Source organism: Chaetodon trifascialis, chromosome 1 (assembly GCF_039877785.1).
Source record: "Chaetodon trifascialis isolate fChaTrf1 chromosome 1, fChaTrf1.hap1, whole genome shotgun sequence".
Lineage (NCBI taxonomy): Eukaryota > Metazoa > Chordata > Actinopteri > Chaetodontiformes > Chaetodontidae > Chaetodon > Chaetodon trifascialis.
In genome coordinates this window covers 9307551-9325702 of record NC_092056.1, presented here as the reverse complement: position 1 = coordinate 9325702, position 18152 = coordinate 9307551, and the positions used below count along the sequence as shown (strand labels likewise).

General features: G+C 41.8%; 2 protein-coding genes across 2 annotated transcripts; both read right to left on the bottom strand.

The window, feature by feature from the left end:
* Positions 1-3313: 3313 nt before the first annotated feature.
* On the bottom strand, positions 3314-6282 carry pou4f1 (POU class 4 homeobox 1). Its single transcript, XM_070970126.1, has 2 exons — positions 5938-6282; positions 3314-5511 (listed from the first exon to the last, which is right to left on the bottom strand). Exons 1-2 carry the CDS (start codon positions 6058-6060, stop codon positions 4528-4530), a joined length of 1107 nt encoding a protein of 368 aa, XP_070826227.1. The 5' UTR covers positions 6061-6282; the 3' UTR covers positions 3314-4527.
* Positions 6283-7878: 1596 nt separating this feature from the next.
* Positions 7879-12957, bottom strand: obi1 (ORC ubiquitin ligase 1). The gene is made up of 6 exons (XM_070970140.1): positions 12834-12957; positions 12446-12581; positions 11486-11577; positions 10794-11015; positions 10218-10306; positions 7879-9380 (listed from the first exon to the last, which is right to left on the bottom strand). The coding sequence occupies exons 1-6, from the start codon at positions 12903-12905 to the stop codon at positions 8009-8011; spliced, it is 1983 nt and encodes a 660-aa protein (XP_070826241.1). The 5' UTR covers positions 12906-12957; the 3' UTR covers positions 7879-8008.
* Between the last annotated feature and the right edge of the window lie 5195 nt (positions 12958-18152).

The following is an 18152-nucleotide window of genomic DNA, read 5'->3' as shown; positions in this document are numbered from 1 at the left end:
CCGCATATCCGTGAAGCATACATACCCATTTTTATCTGTCAGTAGCTACATGACAAGAGGTCAGCCCCTCAAGATCAAATATTTTTCTTACTAAATGACGGATTTATTAGACAAATAAGTTGTTCGTCTGACTCTGAACCCTCTGTGATTGAAATATACCCCTGTGTCAACAGCATCGCCTCTCAAACCGGGTCCCGGGCGATGGAGGGCTGCCACAGCGGATTACTGAGCAAATATAAGTGGGAAATGAGTGCAGATCTGGGGGATCTACCCATCCACATCCCTGGTTTGACATTTCCGTCCGAAGGCCAACCTTCCTGCGCATTGTTAGATCAACGCAGCCCTCGATGGGAGCTCTTATTTTTTGTTTTAAGATACTGCAGAAGGAGAGCAATGTCAAAAAACAAGGACAAGAATAGGGCATGCGGCACCAACGAATACGAATATGTGCGCTCTCTCTTTCTTTTTACTTTATCTTGTAGTGTTGTAATTATAATGATCTAATCCATCTTAACCTGAGCGCCTAACAGCTGCGATTAGGGTAGGCCCACTCCCTTCCGCTCAGAGCTATAGTAAAAAGTCGTGCGCTCGTAAATCTGAGCGCCTGCGTAACCCTAACGTGCGGTGAAATCATTATTTGGCGACGTGGTGTCAGAGACTCTCTCGTCTCGTCTGTCAGGAATCCAATTTCCTTTTATTTACATCCACGGTATAGATTAATTACTCCCCCGACTAGTAGCCTGAAGGAATTAAGTTATGAGATCCTTCGGTAGGCCCAGTGATTAATCCATCGCGGCCTATGCAAAGATACGAAGGAGCAAGGAGAGGAGGCGATTAACACAGCTGAGATAAGATCACAGAGTGTTACATAATAATAATAATAATAATAATAATAATAACAATAATAATAATAATAACAATAATAATAATAATAATAATAATAATAATAATAATAATAATAATAATAATAATTCATATGAAAACGAATTGTTATTGCAGACGTTTGTTGCCTGTACGTGACGGGACACCCAAAAGCATCACGGGATGGGACAGGGGGAGGCGGGGAGGGTGTGAGGCGGGGGAGGGAGGCTCAGGCTAAAAGCGGTACGCGACCAGCCGATGCTGCGGCCCACTATTGATGGAGCTTTAAGGGTTATGATATCGGCGAAGTTACTGATGAAATACCCCCCTGATTAATAGGGGACTCTGTCGTAACGGGCTGACATATGGTAGGCGAGGCAGCTGGGGACGGTACCTCAGGCATCCCCTACAGCCATTAACATATTAGAGGCTATTGTGCAGGCAGACCGTCCGACTTCATCCAGAGCCCTTGTGTGGAGAGACAGCACCCCAGAGCTGTTTGATATAGGCTTTCAATAATGCATCACTCCTCAGCTCGCCAGCGGAGCTGTTCGTGGTGCTGAAATTATTGCCATGTGGCGCGTGCGGTTCCGCGCGTGGAGCGTGTTCAGCGCCGGCGGTGTTGTGTTTCTGTCCGTGGAAAGTTTGAACTCAGGGGTTAAAAATAACAGATAGATAGATAGATAGATAGATAGATAGATAGATAGATAGATAGATAGATAGATAGATAGATAGATAGATAGATAGATAGATAGATAGATAGATAGATAGATAGCAGAGCCACGCATGCACGCCTTCTGCATTAAACAGCAGGGGGGTGGATTCGTCCAGCACGTGGAAAAGTCCGAATTTATTTATAGTTCAGTTTCTCTCTCAAGACATTTATCTCCGCATCAGTCTGTGCTGCCTTCACGTGAAATATCTGGGGAAAATATCCAGGCTTTCTTATGTTTTGTACACTTTCTGGTTAATCTTTCTGCTAAAAAACGTTTGCCTTTATTTGTTAGAAACTTAAAATAATACAGCGAGGCAATTCTGTGTTGAGTGACAACACGTGCACGAAGGATGGCGATGACCTGCAAGTTATCATGAGAAAAAACAAAACAAAACAAAAAAAACCACTGTTAACACTGTTAACAAACAGACTTTGGGATCTAAAGGTGCTGCGCCAAACATCCATGCCAAACATGTAGCACAGCCTAACCAACGAATCATCCACAAAAATCAAACTAAAAATGATTTACTCACGTTAAAAGAATCCCTCACTCTTCTGTCCATGTAGCCAAAAGCTAAAGAAAAGCAATAAGAAGCAGCTTTCCCTGCTGTTATACCGCCACTTCCTCCATCCGCCTGCTCCCCCCTGAAACCCCCGATAGCTGTCGGAAAATATTGCATTTTATATCAGCAAATCGCGATTAATATTGCATTAGTCTGCGTTTAAAAATTCGTTTTTATAAATGCAGCGGAAAGTGAAGCTCACCAAAAATACACACAAATATATATATATGGAAGTATAGAGTGACTAGAAATATTTGGAGGTTGGAGGTCATGCAGTGGTCATTTAAAATACATAAATCCACTTTTCTTCATTTCTTTCATTTCTTTTCTCTCACACACATCCTCCCTCCCTCTCTCTCTTTAATGTTGCTGTTGAGTTCTTGTGACTGCTGTGAAACTCCATTAAATGTTGATTGTTGGTTCTGCTTCAACACAGCAAAAGGCGGTGACTTTGTCTCAGTGAAGGATTCCAGACACGCGGATCAATGTCTCATTTAACAGCCTGTTCTCCTCTAATGAAGCCCATTATATGTGCAAACATTCAAATAGATGGAAAACTAAAAACACAAAAAACACCTTTTTTTTTTATTACTGATGATAATTATTAGATCACTTAACTTACTCTGTTGTACCATGAAAAAAACACATTAACTTTTCTCAAGCACTGAGTGACGCTATCATTATTATTATTATTATTATTATTATTATTATTATTATTATTATTATTATTATTTACGTGTGTTTTTAATATTTTTACATTATTTTTAAATTGGTACAAAATGTATTTAAAGGTGAAAAAATCCATTTAAAAGTGTGACAAAGGCCTTTTTCATCTCTTTAACTTCGTTGTTGTTAAGTTTGCATCAAAGCTTCATGTTCCCACATTAGAGAAATTTGCTTAACCATAAATTAGACCAACTTTGAACGCATGCAAGCTTTGTTTCAATGATTAATATTTTATCTCGATGGTAGAAATTCAAGAGAAACCTATCTCCTTTTTTTAGTGATTTCAAATTAGTGATTTCAAATTTAAAATGACGTCTAAATAACGCGAATAGACAAACTGTGTCCACAATAAGACGTCAAACCATGACACCAATACTGAGGTTAAAACCTTAATAATTATGTTCAGTGTAGGCCCAATCACAAGCAGAAAAACGTGGTTTTCTTTTTTCAATTTATTAGAAGATTGCTGGAACACACCTCCCTGTTGGATTTGGCTTACAGGATGAATAGTACCAATGAAAGTAAGAGGACAACAGAGGAGAGTGGAGAAGTTGTGAGAGAGGGAAGGAGACAGTGGGACATTTTTCCATGATGCACATGTCGCCGCAGTTTTGTAAACATACTTGTGCACAAAGTAAAATATTACTTACACAACGTTTCCGTAACAGTTAACACGACAAACAACGTGGTGATCTCAATGTGAAAACAGGCATTTAACAGTGACTTACACCATCCACAAAAGAAGGTCTATCAGTAGACAGCTCTACTGGACGCAGTGATTCTTTTTCCAATGCATAGAGTGTTTGCACTGCAAACTGAAACACGTTCAAGAAAACTTTGTTTTCGGAAAGAAAAATTCCTCCATGAAGCAGACAAGGCTCTCGTGCTCTCTGGATCTCTTTGAAACTTTTCCTCGTGACGCCAATGGTGTCGATAGACCCTAGAATTAATTTCCAGCACACAGGAGCTCACCTCTGATAAGTGACAAAGTGATGTCTGTATATACAAAACCATTTCGACATAACCGATCTATAAACCTAAAGGGCCTTTTGTGCAAATTCAAAATAAATATACTGTATCTCTAGATGTGACAGCCTAGAGAGGCTGAATTACTGCCCGTGAATTAGGATTTCATGCAGGCCTACATTTTTTTTTCGTTAGCCATAAAAGTTTGCAACTAAATTTGCGTTTGTAGCAGCCTCCAAATAAGAGCAAAGGAACAGATGAATAAATGAACAGATTCATGAATTATTCTATACCAACAACGACAGAAATCAAACCGAAAACACAGTTCAACAATCAATGAGGTAATTCGTAAATGGCTATACTTCAAATAATAGGCCTATTCGGAGAAAATAACTCGCTATAGTATCAAGCAAATTACCTCTTTCCACATGTTTTAAAAGGCAATGTCGACGTCGCTAAACTTTTTCCCTCGAAACAACTGAGCGAAATTTGTGTAATCTGTTATTTGCATACTTCACATTCACCGATAACGTGAAAATAAACAAGATATATGAAGCCTCATAAAATGGGTATCTAAAGCCCATTGTGCACCAACGTGTAAAATCGCTGGAGACAAAAGACTGAAAATGGTGTCTTAGTGTCCCTTGGTCCCCAAATTCAGTCATACTTTTTTTTTTTTTTTCTTTTCCTCGCCCATCAGTGAGTAGCCGAAAATTTCAACCTCTTCTGCTTCTGTCTTTGGTTACAAAACCACACTCGCACCACATTTTTTTTCAGGTCCAACTTTTCAGCTATAGCTGCTATTTTCTCGGACGACGGCCGAGGCTGTACGGCGAAGTAAGCCTCCAAAGACCTCTTTTCTGGTGCCGCTATCGATGTCCTCTTGCGTTTCTTCTCTCCTCCGTTGAAAATGTCAGGTTTGCTCATTTTCTCCCTCTGGGCCCCCTCGGCCTCCTCCAGCCAGGCCTGGAGGATAGGTTTGAGCGCAATCATGTTGTTGTGGGAGAGAGTTAACGACTCGAATCGACAAATTGTACTTTGGCTGAGTGATCCCACGCCCGGGATTTTGAGATTAGCCAGCGCGCTGCCCACGTCCGCCTGGGTCACCCCCAGCTTGATCCTCCGCTGCTTGAAGCGCTCAGCGAAAGCCTCCAGCTCCCTTGGGTCTGTGTCCGAGTCATTGACGGACGGGAGTCCGGTGTTAGTGAGCCCTGGGCCGCCTTGACTCCCCCCGTGATGGCCCGGTAAGAGCCCGTGGTGGGTGAGAGGCGAGTTCATGCTCATAGCCTGGTGGGAGAGGTGACCCAAGCCGTGCATGTGAGAGTGCGGGTGGGAAGAGGTGGAGATGAGCCCTCCGCCGCCACCTCCGCCGCCCCCACCACCTCCTCCGCCGGTCCCGTCGTGCGCACTGGACATCAGGGCGAGGGACGGTGAAGTGATATGGTCCATAATGTCCGGCGGCTCCAGGTTCTGGTGGTGGTGGTGGTGATGGTGGTGATGATGGTGGGCCAGGGGAACGGTGGATGTCGACGAGCATGGTACAGTGCTCATCGTGTGGTAGGTGGCGTCGGGCTTGAACGGGTGCGTCTTGCCCTGGGACACGGCGATGTCCACGGCCGCCAGCGCCTCCGCCCGGGCCAGCAGGGTCTCATCCAGGCTCGCAAATATGTTGCTCTGCAGCTGCAAGGGCGGAAATTAAACGGGGAGAGGAAGGGAGAACGAAAGGGTGTGAAATGGATAAGAAAAGGGAAACGACACGGAGAAGAAAGAGAAAGGAAACGTCAGAAAAAAGAAAAAACACAAATGTAACATATCTGTCAGTCGGGACTTCTGGCGACACATCACACAGCCGGAGTATTCCTTTAGAAGTGGCAAGTCATAAAAATTAATACAAAAAACAGGAAAGGCAGCCTTTGCGTGAGCATGCTTTCAAAAAGAACACTGGTGGAGTGATTGCCATGGAATACATGAAAAAAACATTAAGCGCGCGTCTTGGCTGAATGTGCCTTGGAGCAGCCCTTGTTATTACGCACAGACAGCGTTCAGCGCGACATGCAGCCGAGGCATGAAAAAGGACAAAGTCGAAGTTTTTGGGGGATAATTTACCTGTGGAGTTTGTAGACAGGCTCTCCTTATAGCTTCCGAGCTGGAATGCAGGGTGGTGTACTTGTGCTCGGGCAGAGAGGGATGCATGGCGAAGTGCGGTTGTTTGCTGTTCATGGACATCATCTTGGCGAGCTTCTCCAATTAAAGTGCACGGGAAGAAGAGGGTGAAACGGCTACGAGAGCTGGAAAATAGTCATAGATACACAGTGATCCTTTGCCTATCCGGTAATGATGCAGTGTAGTTCGCTGTGTAGTGCGCCGAGTGCAGCCTTGAGCCCGGAGATCACAGAGATGCCTGCAGTCTCTCAGACGCACTTATCTGTCTACTGTTTCCCACTGCTGGGGATGAGAGAGGCTCTTACACCTGAGCGCCTCAGATCTCGTCAAGCCCATGCTCGGCTGCTCTCGCGAGACATAAAATGCCAGAACAGTGAACAGGCTGACAGATAAAAACTGCTCACAGGGCAGGCAGGAACATCTGGAGACTAGACGCCTGCTTTTTTTTAAGGGCTCGCTCCACTCCATCCAGCCACGGAACTGCGCCGGTCCCGCCGCCTTTAGGCCTTATTATTTACTTAGAGGCCGTAAACCATTGACTTAACGTTGTTTATTTTAGCAGCCATACACTTTGGACTGGTTATCCATCGGATTTCAGGAAGTTGTTTTAAAGAATTATACGGGGAAGGTGTCTAAATGAGTAGGTTAAGCATTCAGTATTATAATCTGCGGTGCACTTTTTTGTGCCAAAATGTGCAGTCTACAACAATGCATAACAGGAAAGCAACTATTATGATGATGATGATGATGATTATCATTATTACACGGACGCATCAGTATGCAAATATTATTTATTTTATTGGCTTTACCAGTTGTTCACACCAGTGCCACATCTTTAAATGTGTAGGTTACACGGTTTGTCCCGTCTCTGATCTTAACCCTCAGATGTAATGACACCGCCGCCTTATCATTAAAGTCCATCATCGCCAGATGAGCACTAAACAAATTGATTTAATACACCAGCGTAACCTTGTACACAGTCTTTACCTAAATTAATTAATCCCAATGAATTAACACTTCATTTATTCAAACCACAACGGTTACCCAATTAAAATTTCATGCAGCGATTAGAGGTATGTGAAATATACATGATATCGTTAAATTTGCATAATAAATAAGGCGCGTTCTGCTGCAGTGGAATTACTGCGCGTGTGAGGTCTCTAATGTGTGTCGTTATAGGCTACAACATGCTTTTATATCGACCTGAATGGGCATTGCTTTTTCGACTTTTAATGGCAGCAAATTAATAATGGTTACTGTTTAATGTAATGCAAATAATCAGGAAAGGTTGCACAAAACTATGGTCTATGAAATATGGTAATGTTTAAAAAAATCATTCACTTGTCCTCAAAGTATAAAATCTCAGTCCCACTAGAAGTCACATTTTGGAAAATTCACCACAAAATATAGTCCAATACGGTGTAAATCAATCTAAATCCTCTAGACTGGCCTGCATCATGTGATCAAGGTACTGCAAAAGAAAACAAAGTTTAATACATTGTTTGTCATTTCATTACTATTTTATTTCCTAACTCTCTTACATTGCAATATTTAATTCCAAATATCAGTGTTTTTCATGATAGTGTGTTTATCAGTCTTCAATATGGGCGTCATCATTAAGATTACCATGAGGACTGAAATGACAAACTCATACAAGCAGGCTGAAAGTATGTTTGAAAAAGGTCTCAACACCAAAAGTGATGCACTACAGGAGAACAACAACAGCACAGAGGTGTCTGATAATGATACAGACTGTGAAGACTGGCCTACAAGTTGACTACACAAAAAAACCTATCGGACAAACCCGTCATATTTAATCTATTCAATCTTAATTTACACAATGTCACACCTGACAAATGGCAATAACGGACAATAAGTTACACCTGAGAATCACATTCACAAATTTATTCTGAAGCATCATGGAGTTAATGTTTCCAGCCATGTGTGGCCGTGAAGTCTGAACAAAACACACTACAGCGACAGCGAGAACCAACAGATTCAGTTTTTAAAACCTTCACATGAGCTTTGAAAGTTTTGTGGGACTGCTTGTGTTAAAAGGACTGTGAGACTTCCTCTTTGTTGGCTGGCTGATGTTCAGTGCGTGTCTCTCTCTTGTTGTGTTCACAGGTTTACTGAGGCAGCTGGAGGAGGAGGAGGAAGAGGAAGGGTTTACATTATCAGTGTCTTGGTTTGTTGGGCAGAGGGAGCCGGAGGGACCAGCCTTATTCTCTTCCACTGAATCAAACAGCAAATCAAAAGACAGTTCCTCAGTCTGTGAGGACCCTCCATCCCCTGCAGACCCAGGGACATGAGCACCTGTCTCCCTGTCTGACCTCCATGCAGCAAAACCTCCCTCTGCAGAGTCTTTTGGAGCCTCTTTGTCATTCAAGGGGCCATCCACATGGTCACATGGTGGGCGGTTCTTCTGGTCACACTGTATCACGGGCTTGCCGCCATGGCTTGACAAGGCATCGGGGCAGGTTTGTTGTTCTGGGATGAGAGTTCTGTCCAAGTCTGTAGCAGGGGAAGAACTCAAGGAGACCTGAGAGTCCCTGCTGCTGCAGCTCTCTCCATCCAGCATCATGGAGTCCAGCTCAGAGATTTTGTCCAGGTAAGCTGCATCCATGGAGGCCTCGCTGGACATCTGGAAACTATCAGGTTTATCACTTACAAGATCAGTGGATGTGGATCCTTTAAGCGAGCTTTCTTTACTTAGGCCTGGCTCATTAGATTCAGGTCTCTGCCAACCACCCCAGAAGACAGACTTTGAGGGTTCTGTGTCAGGATTTGAGGGCAAGCCTTTGGGGAATTTCTCAAGGCTGCTGAATTGGTTCTCCATGGTGCTTCTACTCTTACCTGGACTAGGAAATTCTTCAAAATCAAGCCTCCTCAGATAAGACATAGGCTTAAATGCAACTTTCTTTTCTCGGATGCCAGGGCTTCTCAGAGTCAGGGACCGGAAGGCAGAGGATGGCGTGGTGGGCAAAAAGTCAGAGGAGCTTTCCGTGTCCTCATTTTTCTGGTCTTCCCTCAGATTCTTATTCAACTCCTTGCAATCTGCAGATGGCATGAACATCAAACTGTGATGTCTGGAAAATGTCCGACATGCCGCCTCTGGATTGCTGCAGATCGACCCCCTCTCGTTGTCACTCAAGCTTCTCATCATCATGCTGATTTTCTGTTGCTGTGTTAAAGCGTCTGACACAGCCTTGCTACTCCTCGACGCCTCCTGCACTTCAAGACAAGTCATCTCGGGCTTACTGACCCGACACTGCAGGTCTTCAATGTACTGGTCACTGCGCTCCAGAGCCCTCTTCAAGTGGTCCACTTCACGCTCGTACTGCTGGATTTTAGCCTCCAGTGCTGCCACTGTGTAGCGACCAAACCTGGGGACAGATCATTTTGTATCTTTGAATTGTTCGCAGACCATTGTGTGAGAAGAGCCAAATAATACCTAGCTGAGTGTTTTATTTGTCACAGCAAAGTAAAACAAAAGCAAAATAAAATAAAAATGGTCTTAACTTTGTGTTTTGGAATATCGGTGGTCAGTGGAAAGTGGTCTAACTGTTGTTGATTTGACAAAGGGACAACCCGACAATACAGGAATTACAAACCTTAGCAGGAAGTCACTGCCTCCAGCTTCAGTCATTCTCATGTGAAAAACACTGAGTAGAAACAAATGACCTCATTGGTTGTCTAAAAAGTAAACTACAACCATCTCTAATGCTGCATTCACATGGATTCATGCATGATGAACAACACCCTCTGGATGGCACAGTACAACTAAACAAACAGTTCGCGAATGGCCGAAAGAAACATGCGTGATGACATGTTGCTATGGTGATGTATTGTTTACAGAGGATTATTCATTATTAGATTATTGATTATTAGCTTCTCATTGACCAGATTGCCCTGTTTTCTCCTTGTGTGATGGAGCTACGTAAAGTCCCGTTGTACATTCTCTTGCAGGATGGCAAAAAGTTAAAGTGCTTTAACTTTTATGTTAACTTACCGTTGCCAATATTTTACCATTAGGCTCCACTAAATGGACATCTGGTTTGCAGTCTACCATCTGCCAGAATCTATGTGAGTGCATCATAACAGCTCATTTTGTCTGTAGTTACCATGACGGTGACTTGGAAGCACACGTCAAATACTTCAGCATTTTTTTATCCCTTCCTGGCTGAACATTTATGCACCATTAAAACAAGAGGGACACTTACTTCTGAGGAGATCTGCTCGCCACCTCCGCTTTCAGTCTCATGTTCTCTTGTACGAGGTCGACGTTTTGAGATCGTAGTGCCTTATTTGCCTGAGGACACACAGTTGGAGTGTGTTACGCATTATTCCACAGAGGTAGCAAATTAACAGTATTTATGTTATATAGACAGAAGCGTCGATTAAACTCATCTTCAATGGGTGGTTTCATTGAAATTTACATAGGTAAATAAACACTGTGTCATACTGTTTACCCTATTCCTTAATATGAAATGATGAATTACTGTGATGACTACATGCCAATCACATTCTTTTTTGGGGGGGTTTCAGTATATCATTGCATTATAGTTCTTAACATATAATATTAGTTATAACTAAATATTAAAGAATGTAATTTTATATTTCTATATTTTACCTGGATACAGTTACAGCAAAATGATGGACATTATCATAGAAAGCAAACTTTCCCCCTGTTGTCTGACCCCCCATAGAGGACGCTCAGTGTGCCACAGCTCTCCTTTGACTATCAATATACTGTAGTATTAAAATCATGCAATTTCTCAACATTCTCAGCTGTGTACCTCCTTAAGCTTGTCCAAGTCCTGCTTTACTTTGTTGCAAACATCTGTGGCAGCTCGTAGCTTGTTTGTCCACTCATCCAAGATGTAGGGGTCAACTTTTAAGTCATCCGTTTGCACTGAATTAATGATGCAGGGATCCAAAGCAGTCTTCAGTTGTGACTCCAGACTCTGATTTTTTGTTTTCAGCTCTTCATTTTCTCTGATGAGCCCGTCAATTTCCTCCTGTCAGAGAGGAACAGGTTGAACAATAAGGACGTTACTGTGCCAGCATGATACATGCAGGCTTACCATACTGTTGAAAAGTTAGCACTGCTACTATGAAACAGTGTCCCAGTAAACCATCACATTGCTTTTCTTTTTTGGCAACCTGAAAGCTGGACACAGAGCCGTAATCTCTGTGCTTTCACAGAATCTGACATTGTATTGAGGCAAAACTCAATTAACAATTTACACTTTTTCTCCAATGCAAATAATCCACAGAGTAACAATAAACTGCTCTAGCAAATATTCTGACTGCATTATCCAAGAAAATCTGTATCAGTGGCTGCAACTGAAACTCTGCTGTTTTGACCCTATAGCTTAAACTTGAATTTCTGTGGCGAGAGATCCCTTGATAAGTCTACTCAAGAGCATCAACCTGCTTGTTATTGCTGTGAAAACATATGAAAATACATGTCACAATGAACCCGTACCTCATACTCCCGGAAGAGCAGTTCCCCTCTGGTTTTTCGGAGACATTTCCTCGTGGAAGGGCTATCGCTGTGATCGCTCTCACTTGTGCCTCCTAAAGAAATACACAAGCGCAGCAACAGATAAACACACTTGACAGGAAAACACACAGAAGCAATGTTCCAAAGTCGCTCAGCTGTGATGAAGGTTCAGTGGCGCTGTAGTTGTTCACCTTGTTTACAAGCAAGATACCAATACATCACCTGGGTTTTGCTTAATTAGGTAAGTGTGCAAACAGAACAGGGCTTTTATTTTCAGGTGTTGTGTGCACTCACTGGGTCCAGCTGATCAGAATTCACGTTGTATTCACAAACTGGGATCAGAAGGATATTTTATTCTAGCTCTTACACCATGTTAAAGATCAGGCAGCACAGAAGTTATCTGAGACAGAAACCCATTAGCCATGCTGAGCTACATGTCTGCAGATCAGTGTAAACTCTCATTTTGCAATGGGATCCAAAGTGATGAGGCCAGCAAAACAAGGAAGAAAGGAAACTATGGATTTGTGTGATCAAGATTTTCATAAATAATCGCCATCATCATCATCATCATAAAACCATGCACAGAAGAACAAAAACTGTATGTAAGCAAACATACACTCTAACATCTCTCCCATGAATATCTGGCTGACCTCCTTCTATCTCTGACATTTTGAATGACATATTTCTTAATTTCCCAACAGTGCTGGATCATAACAGATGATTGTAGCAACAAAGTATTTGCACAAAGTCACTCCTTAGGTCATTCCTCACCGTCTGCATGTACTGCTTGCTTCAGTGGAACAAGCAAGCCACTTTACTAGCTTACGATAAATCAATCTTAAGTTAACTAGACTGCAATGATACAGTGCATGTGGAAATCATTGTCCAAATACGGTTGTCAAATGGATGAATATGTCAGTGTGTCTGCATGGAGATACTCACCGATGATTTCTCTGCAGGGGTTCTCTGCTGTGATAGGGACCCTGCAAGTGGGACACTGGCTTGCTTTCGTCAACCACATTTCCATGCAGGATGAACAGAACACGTGGTGGTTGGCACAAATGACCGGCTGCCTGACCTGCACAGAGCGAAACCCGCACAGATTATTATTTAACATTGGCAATAAGACACTTTTACAGCAGGAAACACAATTTCAGTCAATAACCTAAGCTAACGTCTGCTGTGTGAACTTCTTGTTGCACAAAGTTTGTAACATAACAACGTTCAGTTTAGCGTTACTAGGCAGCAATTTGTTCCGTGTAACGTAAACACACCGTCTTTGTTTAATGGCTGACGGACGTTAACAGGTTTAAAACAGAGCGGCAGTTACCTTCCCGAGACATATCTGGCACGAAATCGGCAAAGTCAGAGAAAGGGTGGATGTCTGAAAGTTGAGAGCCATGCTTTGAAGGAAAACACTGCGCACACAAAACGCACTTCCTCTAACCGCATACAAATTTCGCACTCGGTCCCGCTCCGTCGCGCGCCCGGTCTGAAAACTACGGAAAGCCAAAAAGACTAAAAGGGTGTACAAAGCAAACGTTTAGCACATAGCCTACCATTTCAACCACATCAAATGCTAGTGGTGCAATCTTGGTAAGTGCATCATTTACTCAAGTGCAGCCACCTGACGAATGTCAGCCCATCGTCATCTTAGTACTTTTTTTGGTCGCCACCAGCTCCTGAGTCAAATACGTTTGGCTGTCTCAGCTAGCTAGTCAGTAACTTTGTTTGCTTTTTAGTGCTGATTAGCTTACCAAGTTAAAGCTGCTGCTGTGGGATTGATGAGAGCAGTGAAACTGAACCACACATTAAATCCACAGGCTGTGGTACCAAAACAAAGCTAAATGTATGTTTCTTTTAACACCCTCTATTAAAATACCCCACTGGGGGACCAATAAAAGAATATCTTAATCTTAGTCTCTTAATAGCTATTGTAAGTAAGATAGTCAATTGATTAAGGCTTATTGTTAAAATAAAAAAATATTTATAGATGAAAGAGATCAGTTTGTTAACATTTGATGTGTTTTACATCAGTGTTTTTTTGCCCAAATGCTAGCTTGGAGCTTTTGTATGATATCAGCATGATGAGTCCATTCAGTGACTAATAAAACAAAGAATAAATGACATCGTACTATTGTATGTGCATAGTTTTTAAGTGAGAATAGATCAAAGTTGGGGATTTGGAATTTGGTTGCACTGATGCAGATTATAGTCTGCAGTACATTTTGTCACTTTGTGTGAAAGTTGATCATCTGCTGCTGTTTTGGTTTTCATCCCAGTCAATCAATTAGTACCTGGTTGAAAAACAGACTTGATTTATCTGCTGTCAAAATATTCCCCCCTTAAAGTTTACACGTCTTACTTTCTGTTTAATTCAATTTCCACTTGGTGTGATCTTGACTAACCTCAAGATCAAAGATGCGCAATTAAAATATTAACCCACAGCTGACAGAATTTCTATTAGTGAACATTAAAGGTCTGACCTTTACGCTCAGAGGTGTATGTCATATTTTCTATCCATTTTCTAACACACACGAAATCATGCACAGGACGCATACTACAGCATTTTCTATGAAAAAAGTTAACTTAAAAATAAATGTTAAGCATGAAACCGAAAAAAAAACATGTCTTGAAGGAGCTTCCAGAGGTTTACTGTGGTATGAAAAATAAATAAGTCAATAAATAAATATTACACTTGCACACTTGCATACTTTCTATTTCGGTCAAAATGATCTTGTCAACAAATATAGCTGTTCTTCGAGTAAACTCCTTAGTATTCTTAACACAGGGAAGTTCTGGTAAAACCTAAAGCAGATGGTGACTTACTGAGTAGTAGGTTGAAAAACTTGGTCGCTATAGGTCAGCGTACTCCCAATAACAACTCACAAAGCAATGTCTTAACATCTTTAGCTTTGCTTTCTCACTGTTTTTGTTGTTTTCTTCAAACTATAACTCATAGCCAAATCTAAGTTTTATATTTTTTCTTGCAATATCAAAACCAGAAAAGAGTGCAGAATGATAATTCCTCAGATGATGCATTCATTCTTTTAAAGCTCACCCATAATGAAGATTGCAGTGTAATATTTTGCAAACCGTCATCTCAGAAGAAGGATCTAATTTATAACGATACTGAGTATTCTAATATTAGCATAATTTCCTCTATACCTAAATATTTAAAATTACATCCACCACAGTTTAGCCCTCTAGAGCCATTACTCATACCTAAACCAACATGTCTCGTGCTTCATTGTATCTCAGACCAAGACATCTTCTCAGGATCTAATGTGATTAGAATTGACTGACTGCTAATAAAAAAAAAAGAAAAAGCTTGTACATTGATCCCACTTCAAAAACATCACTGGCACTTGTTTGGTTGTTTTCAACAGAACATTAAATGGATCACAGGCCACCACTTGTTCTCACTCATTTCTCATAGCAACACTGGTTTTATGAGAAAATACTGACAATTAAAATGATTAAGTCAAATAAACAGAGCGAAAATAACAATTTCATTTGATGTTATTTTTTAATGTCACGGTATAATGAAAATTTATTTAAATGTATACAGGCAGAGAAATATTCAAATATTTTTAGTATCCGCTTCCGATTGAACTAAAAACAAACTATGTGGCTTTGTTCGCTGTACGAGCTTTCGTTCAAGCCCATATTTGTCTCAATATTACAAATGACTTCAAAGAGCACCTGACATACAAGATACTGTCAGAGAGGTGTTCTAGTGCGCCATAGTAAACCTGCAAATTATAACTGAAGTGGTTCATGAATTTCTTACTGGGAAACTCACTCTTGAATAACTAATAACGGCCTGAAATGAAATAAATACCCATTTTCCGACAAGTCTCATTGTCCCTCTGAGATTGCATTGCTTTGCAACAGGCCAGTCATTAATTGGTGACAGTCAATTAATCACAGCTGGTACAGATGGCTGCATCTATTGATCTTGTTCGAGCACTTATTTTTCATCCCTAAATGACAGCGATCGCCAGATTTGACCAGCATGTGTAATGGACAGTGGAGAACCAATGACCCGGGTGTCACTCTTACCACTGGTCAGGACCTGGATCCCCTCCCCCATCTCTGCCAAATAGCATCTTTACCATTTAGCTTGGAAAGGTTTAGACTGCCCTAAGAGCACAGCAGCGAAACAGTGGGCTCTGGTGCACGGATGACCTTTTCTGTTTAAGGCTTAATCTCTGACAAATGCTTGCTTTAATTAGCCTGATACCCCCTGCCTGGACTGCCACCCCACCCAGCTCCTCTCTCTCCATCTCTCTGTCTCTGCTTCTCTCTGTCTTCCCCTGTGTGCATTCTGGAAATCCTCACCCATCAGTGTGATAGGTAGCCAGAGGTGGGACAAAATGTGGGGAATCTGTTTGAAGTATGACTAAATATAAGAGGAGAAAATGTAGCATCACTTTTTCGTATCATGCCTGACAAGTTCCAGTATTGCTCATGAAAGTAAACAGCGGTCTGGTTTTGAGAAGGTTATGTTTAAAACACACACTGTAAAATATTTAGATATAATCACCTGTTTTCTATGATTATGCATACTGTAAATAATGCATATCCAATAGTATATTTGCAATGAGACAAAGGAGACAAAGAGGTAGAGAGAGTATAAGAGAGAAAATAAAGCCAGTCCACATTAGGAGGTTTAAGATAACATGCAACAGCAACCTGCAGGCCTCATCTATTGATTAGCCACTATCAGAGACAGTAGTGTGTGTGTGTGTGTGTGTGTGTGTGTGTGTGTGTGTGTGTGTGTGTGTGTGTGTGTGTGTGTGTGTGTGTGTGTGTGTGTGCTTGTGTGTGTGTGTGTGTGTGTGTGTGTGTGTGCTTGTGTGCAAATTCAAGAGAATGGCAGAATGTCTATACTTCAAACGAGCGCATGAACTTGAAAGTACCCCTCAGTAATTTATCGTAACAGCTTTCATCGAGAAATATGGAATATTTGAAAATAAATAATGGAACATACAAATGTACATTCCATAAGATGCTGATGAGGATAAAAAAGATTTCCTCTGAAGTTTGAGGGTCGAGAGGTAAATTGCGCAAACGTTGCTGATCACTTTCCAACACTGCTAAAATTAAGCCTTCCCAAAGCCTCGGCTTCATCCAGAGACTGCAGCAGATCGTGCATCCCTCCCACTGCAGTAGCAAACACAAGTAAAATAGATGCATGGCTACAAATCCTTGTTTTATTGGAAAGGGGCCTAATTATTAGGATGTAAGTCAGGCTGTGACTGGAGGGCCGTCTTCTTGATGCGGGCCCGGTTTATATTTATCCCCTCCTCTGCAGCTACAGCAGCAGTGCCACCATCACTACCAGCAGTGTGTGGCGCTTTTATTACATCGCCCACAGGCAGGTTCAGCCATGTCACAGTCACACACACACTCGTGCACGCACATGCACAGCCTGCAGGACCGGCAGCCAGTTGAGTCCCCTCCACAGCAGAGTTACCCCACATCCCCATGCAGCCTCATGGGCCCTTGGGACAGTGGAGGGAGGGAGCGGGTATTATGGTAATACTATAGCCTGCTGCTCCCTTCCCTTCTCCTGCAGCACAGCTGGGAAGGACCATCATTACAAGTATTGTAGCAATCTGTTTAAGAGGGACACATTGGAGAGGTTGGGTGACAGAGAGAGGATGAGTGCTGCATACATAGATCACATAAAATATGATTAAAATGTGTGTGAGGGGACCAGGAATAAAATGCAAAACTTGTTATGAACACCTTATATCAAGTCCACTGTCAAAATGGCCAGCTGTAAATCTCTATTTTCCCCTCTTTACTTTTTTATTTTATTAAAGGTTTCTTGTGTCGAGCTGGTCATATCTCAAGACAGGGGGCCTGTGGCACATAAGGAATAAATAGGACATAAAGTACTTGAATCTCTAATGCCTCATATAGCTTTACCAATCTATATTGTAGTGTGTCACACGCTGGAAATCCATTACAAAGTGGCCAAAATCAAATAGCCTTGCAATAATGCATCTGCACTGCTCTTATGGTCAAATTACCCTGATTTCATGCAAAACGTCTCCCACCAATTGTTTTTAAGCACAAGTGAAATCCAGATCTATCTATGAAGTCTTTATGGTAATTGATAGAAGGCTGTAATGTTCAGTGAGAAACTGCCACAACACATGCTGCTTTAAATACTCGTCTTGCAATAGATTAATGATTATAGATCAAGGAAGTCTGATCAGAATAAACAACCTACTCCACTATTCTGGTAGCAGATTAGACCTTTGGCAGAGCGGTCAATCACTCACTGTCGGATTAGGCTGCTCAGAGCCATTCATCTACTTGTCTTGTTTTGGAGGAAAAAGAGCAGGCTGTGATTCAGAGCCTTCCTCAGACTCCATCATCCTCACAGTATTTTTAGGAAACAGAGATATCCATTACACCCTTTTTCGCTCCCTGCGCCCTCCTTCTCATTCTATTTTCAGCTCGGTTTTGAACAGAAAGTTCGATTGATAAAGCGCAGAATCTATAACCGCATGCGCAGAGGTGAAGGGTTATTGAATATTCTGAAGATGAACTATTAAAAATGCATATTATCTCATTATTCCTGCTGCCAAATAACTGGAAACTATATATGCCACAAGACAGAAAATAGTTC

Coding starts and splice junctions, on each gene's coding strand:
- pou4f1 (XM_070970126.1), bottom strand. CDS start 6,060: ATGATGTCCATGAACAGCAAACAACCGCACTTCGCCATGCATCCCTCT. Junction 5,512..5,937: donor CCTGTCTACAAACTCCACAG/GTAAATTATCCC, acceptor CCGCCCTTGCAG/CTGCAGAGCAACATATTTGC.
- obi1 (XM_070970140.1), bottom strand. CDS start 12,905: ATGGCTCTCAACTTTCAGACATCCACCCTTTCTCTGACTTTGCCGATT. Junction 11,016..11,485: donor TGCTCTTCCGGGAGTATGAG/GTACGGGTTCAT, acceptor CCTCTCTGACAG/GAGGAAATTGACGGGCTCAT. Junction 10,307..10,793: donor ACTTGGACAAGCTTAAGGAG/GTACACAGCTGA, acceptor GTGTGTCCTCAG/GCAAATAAGGCACTACGATC.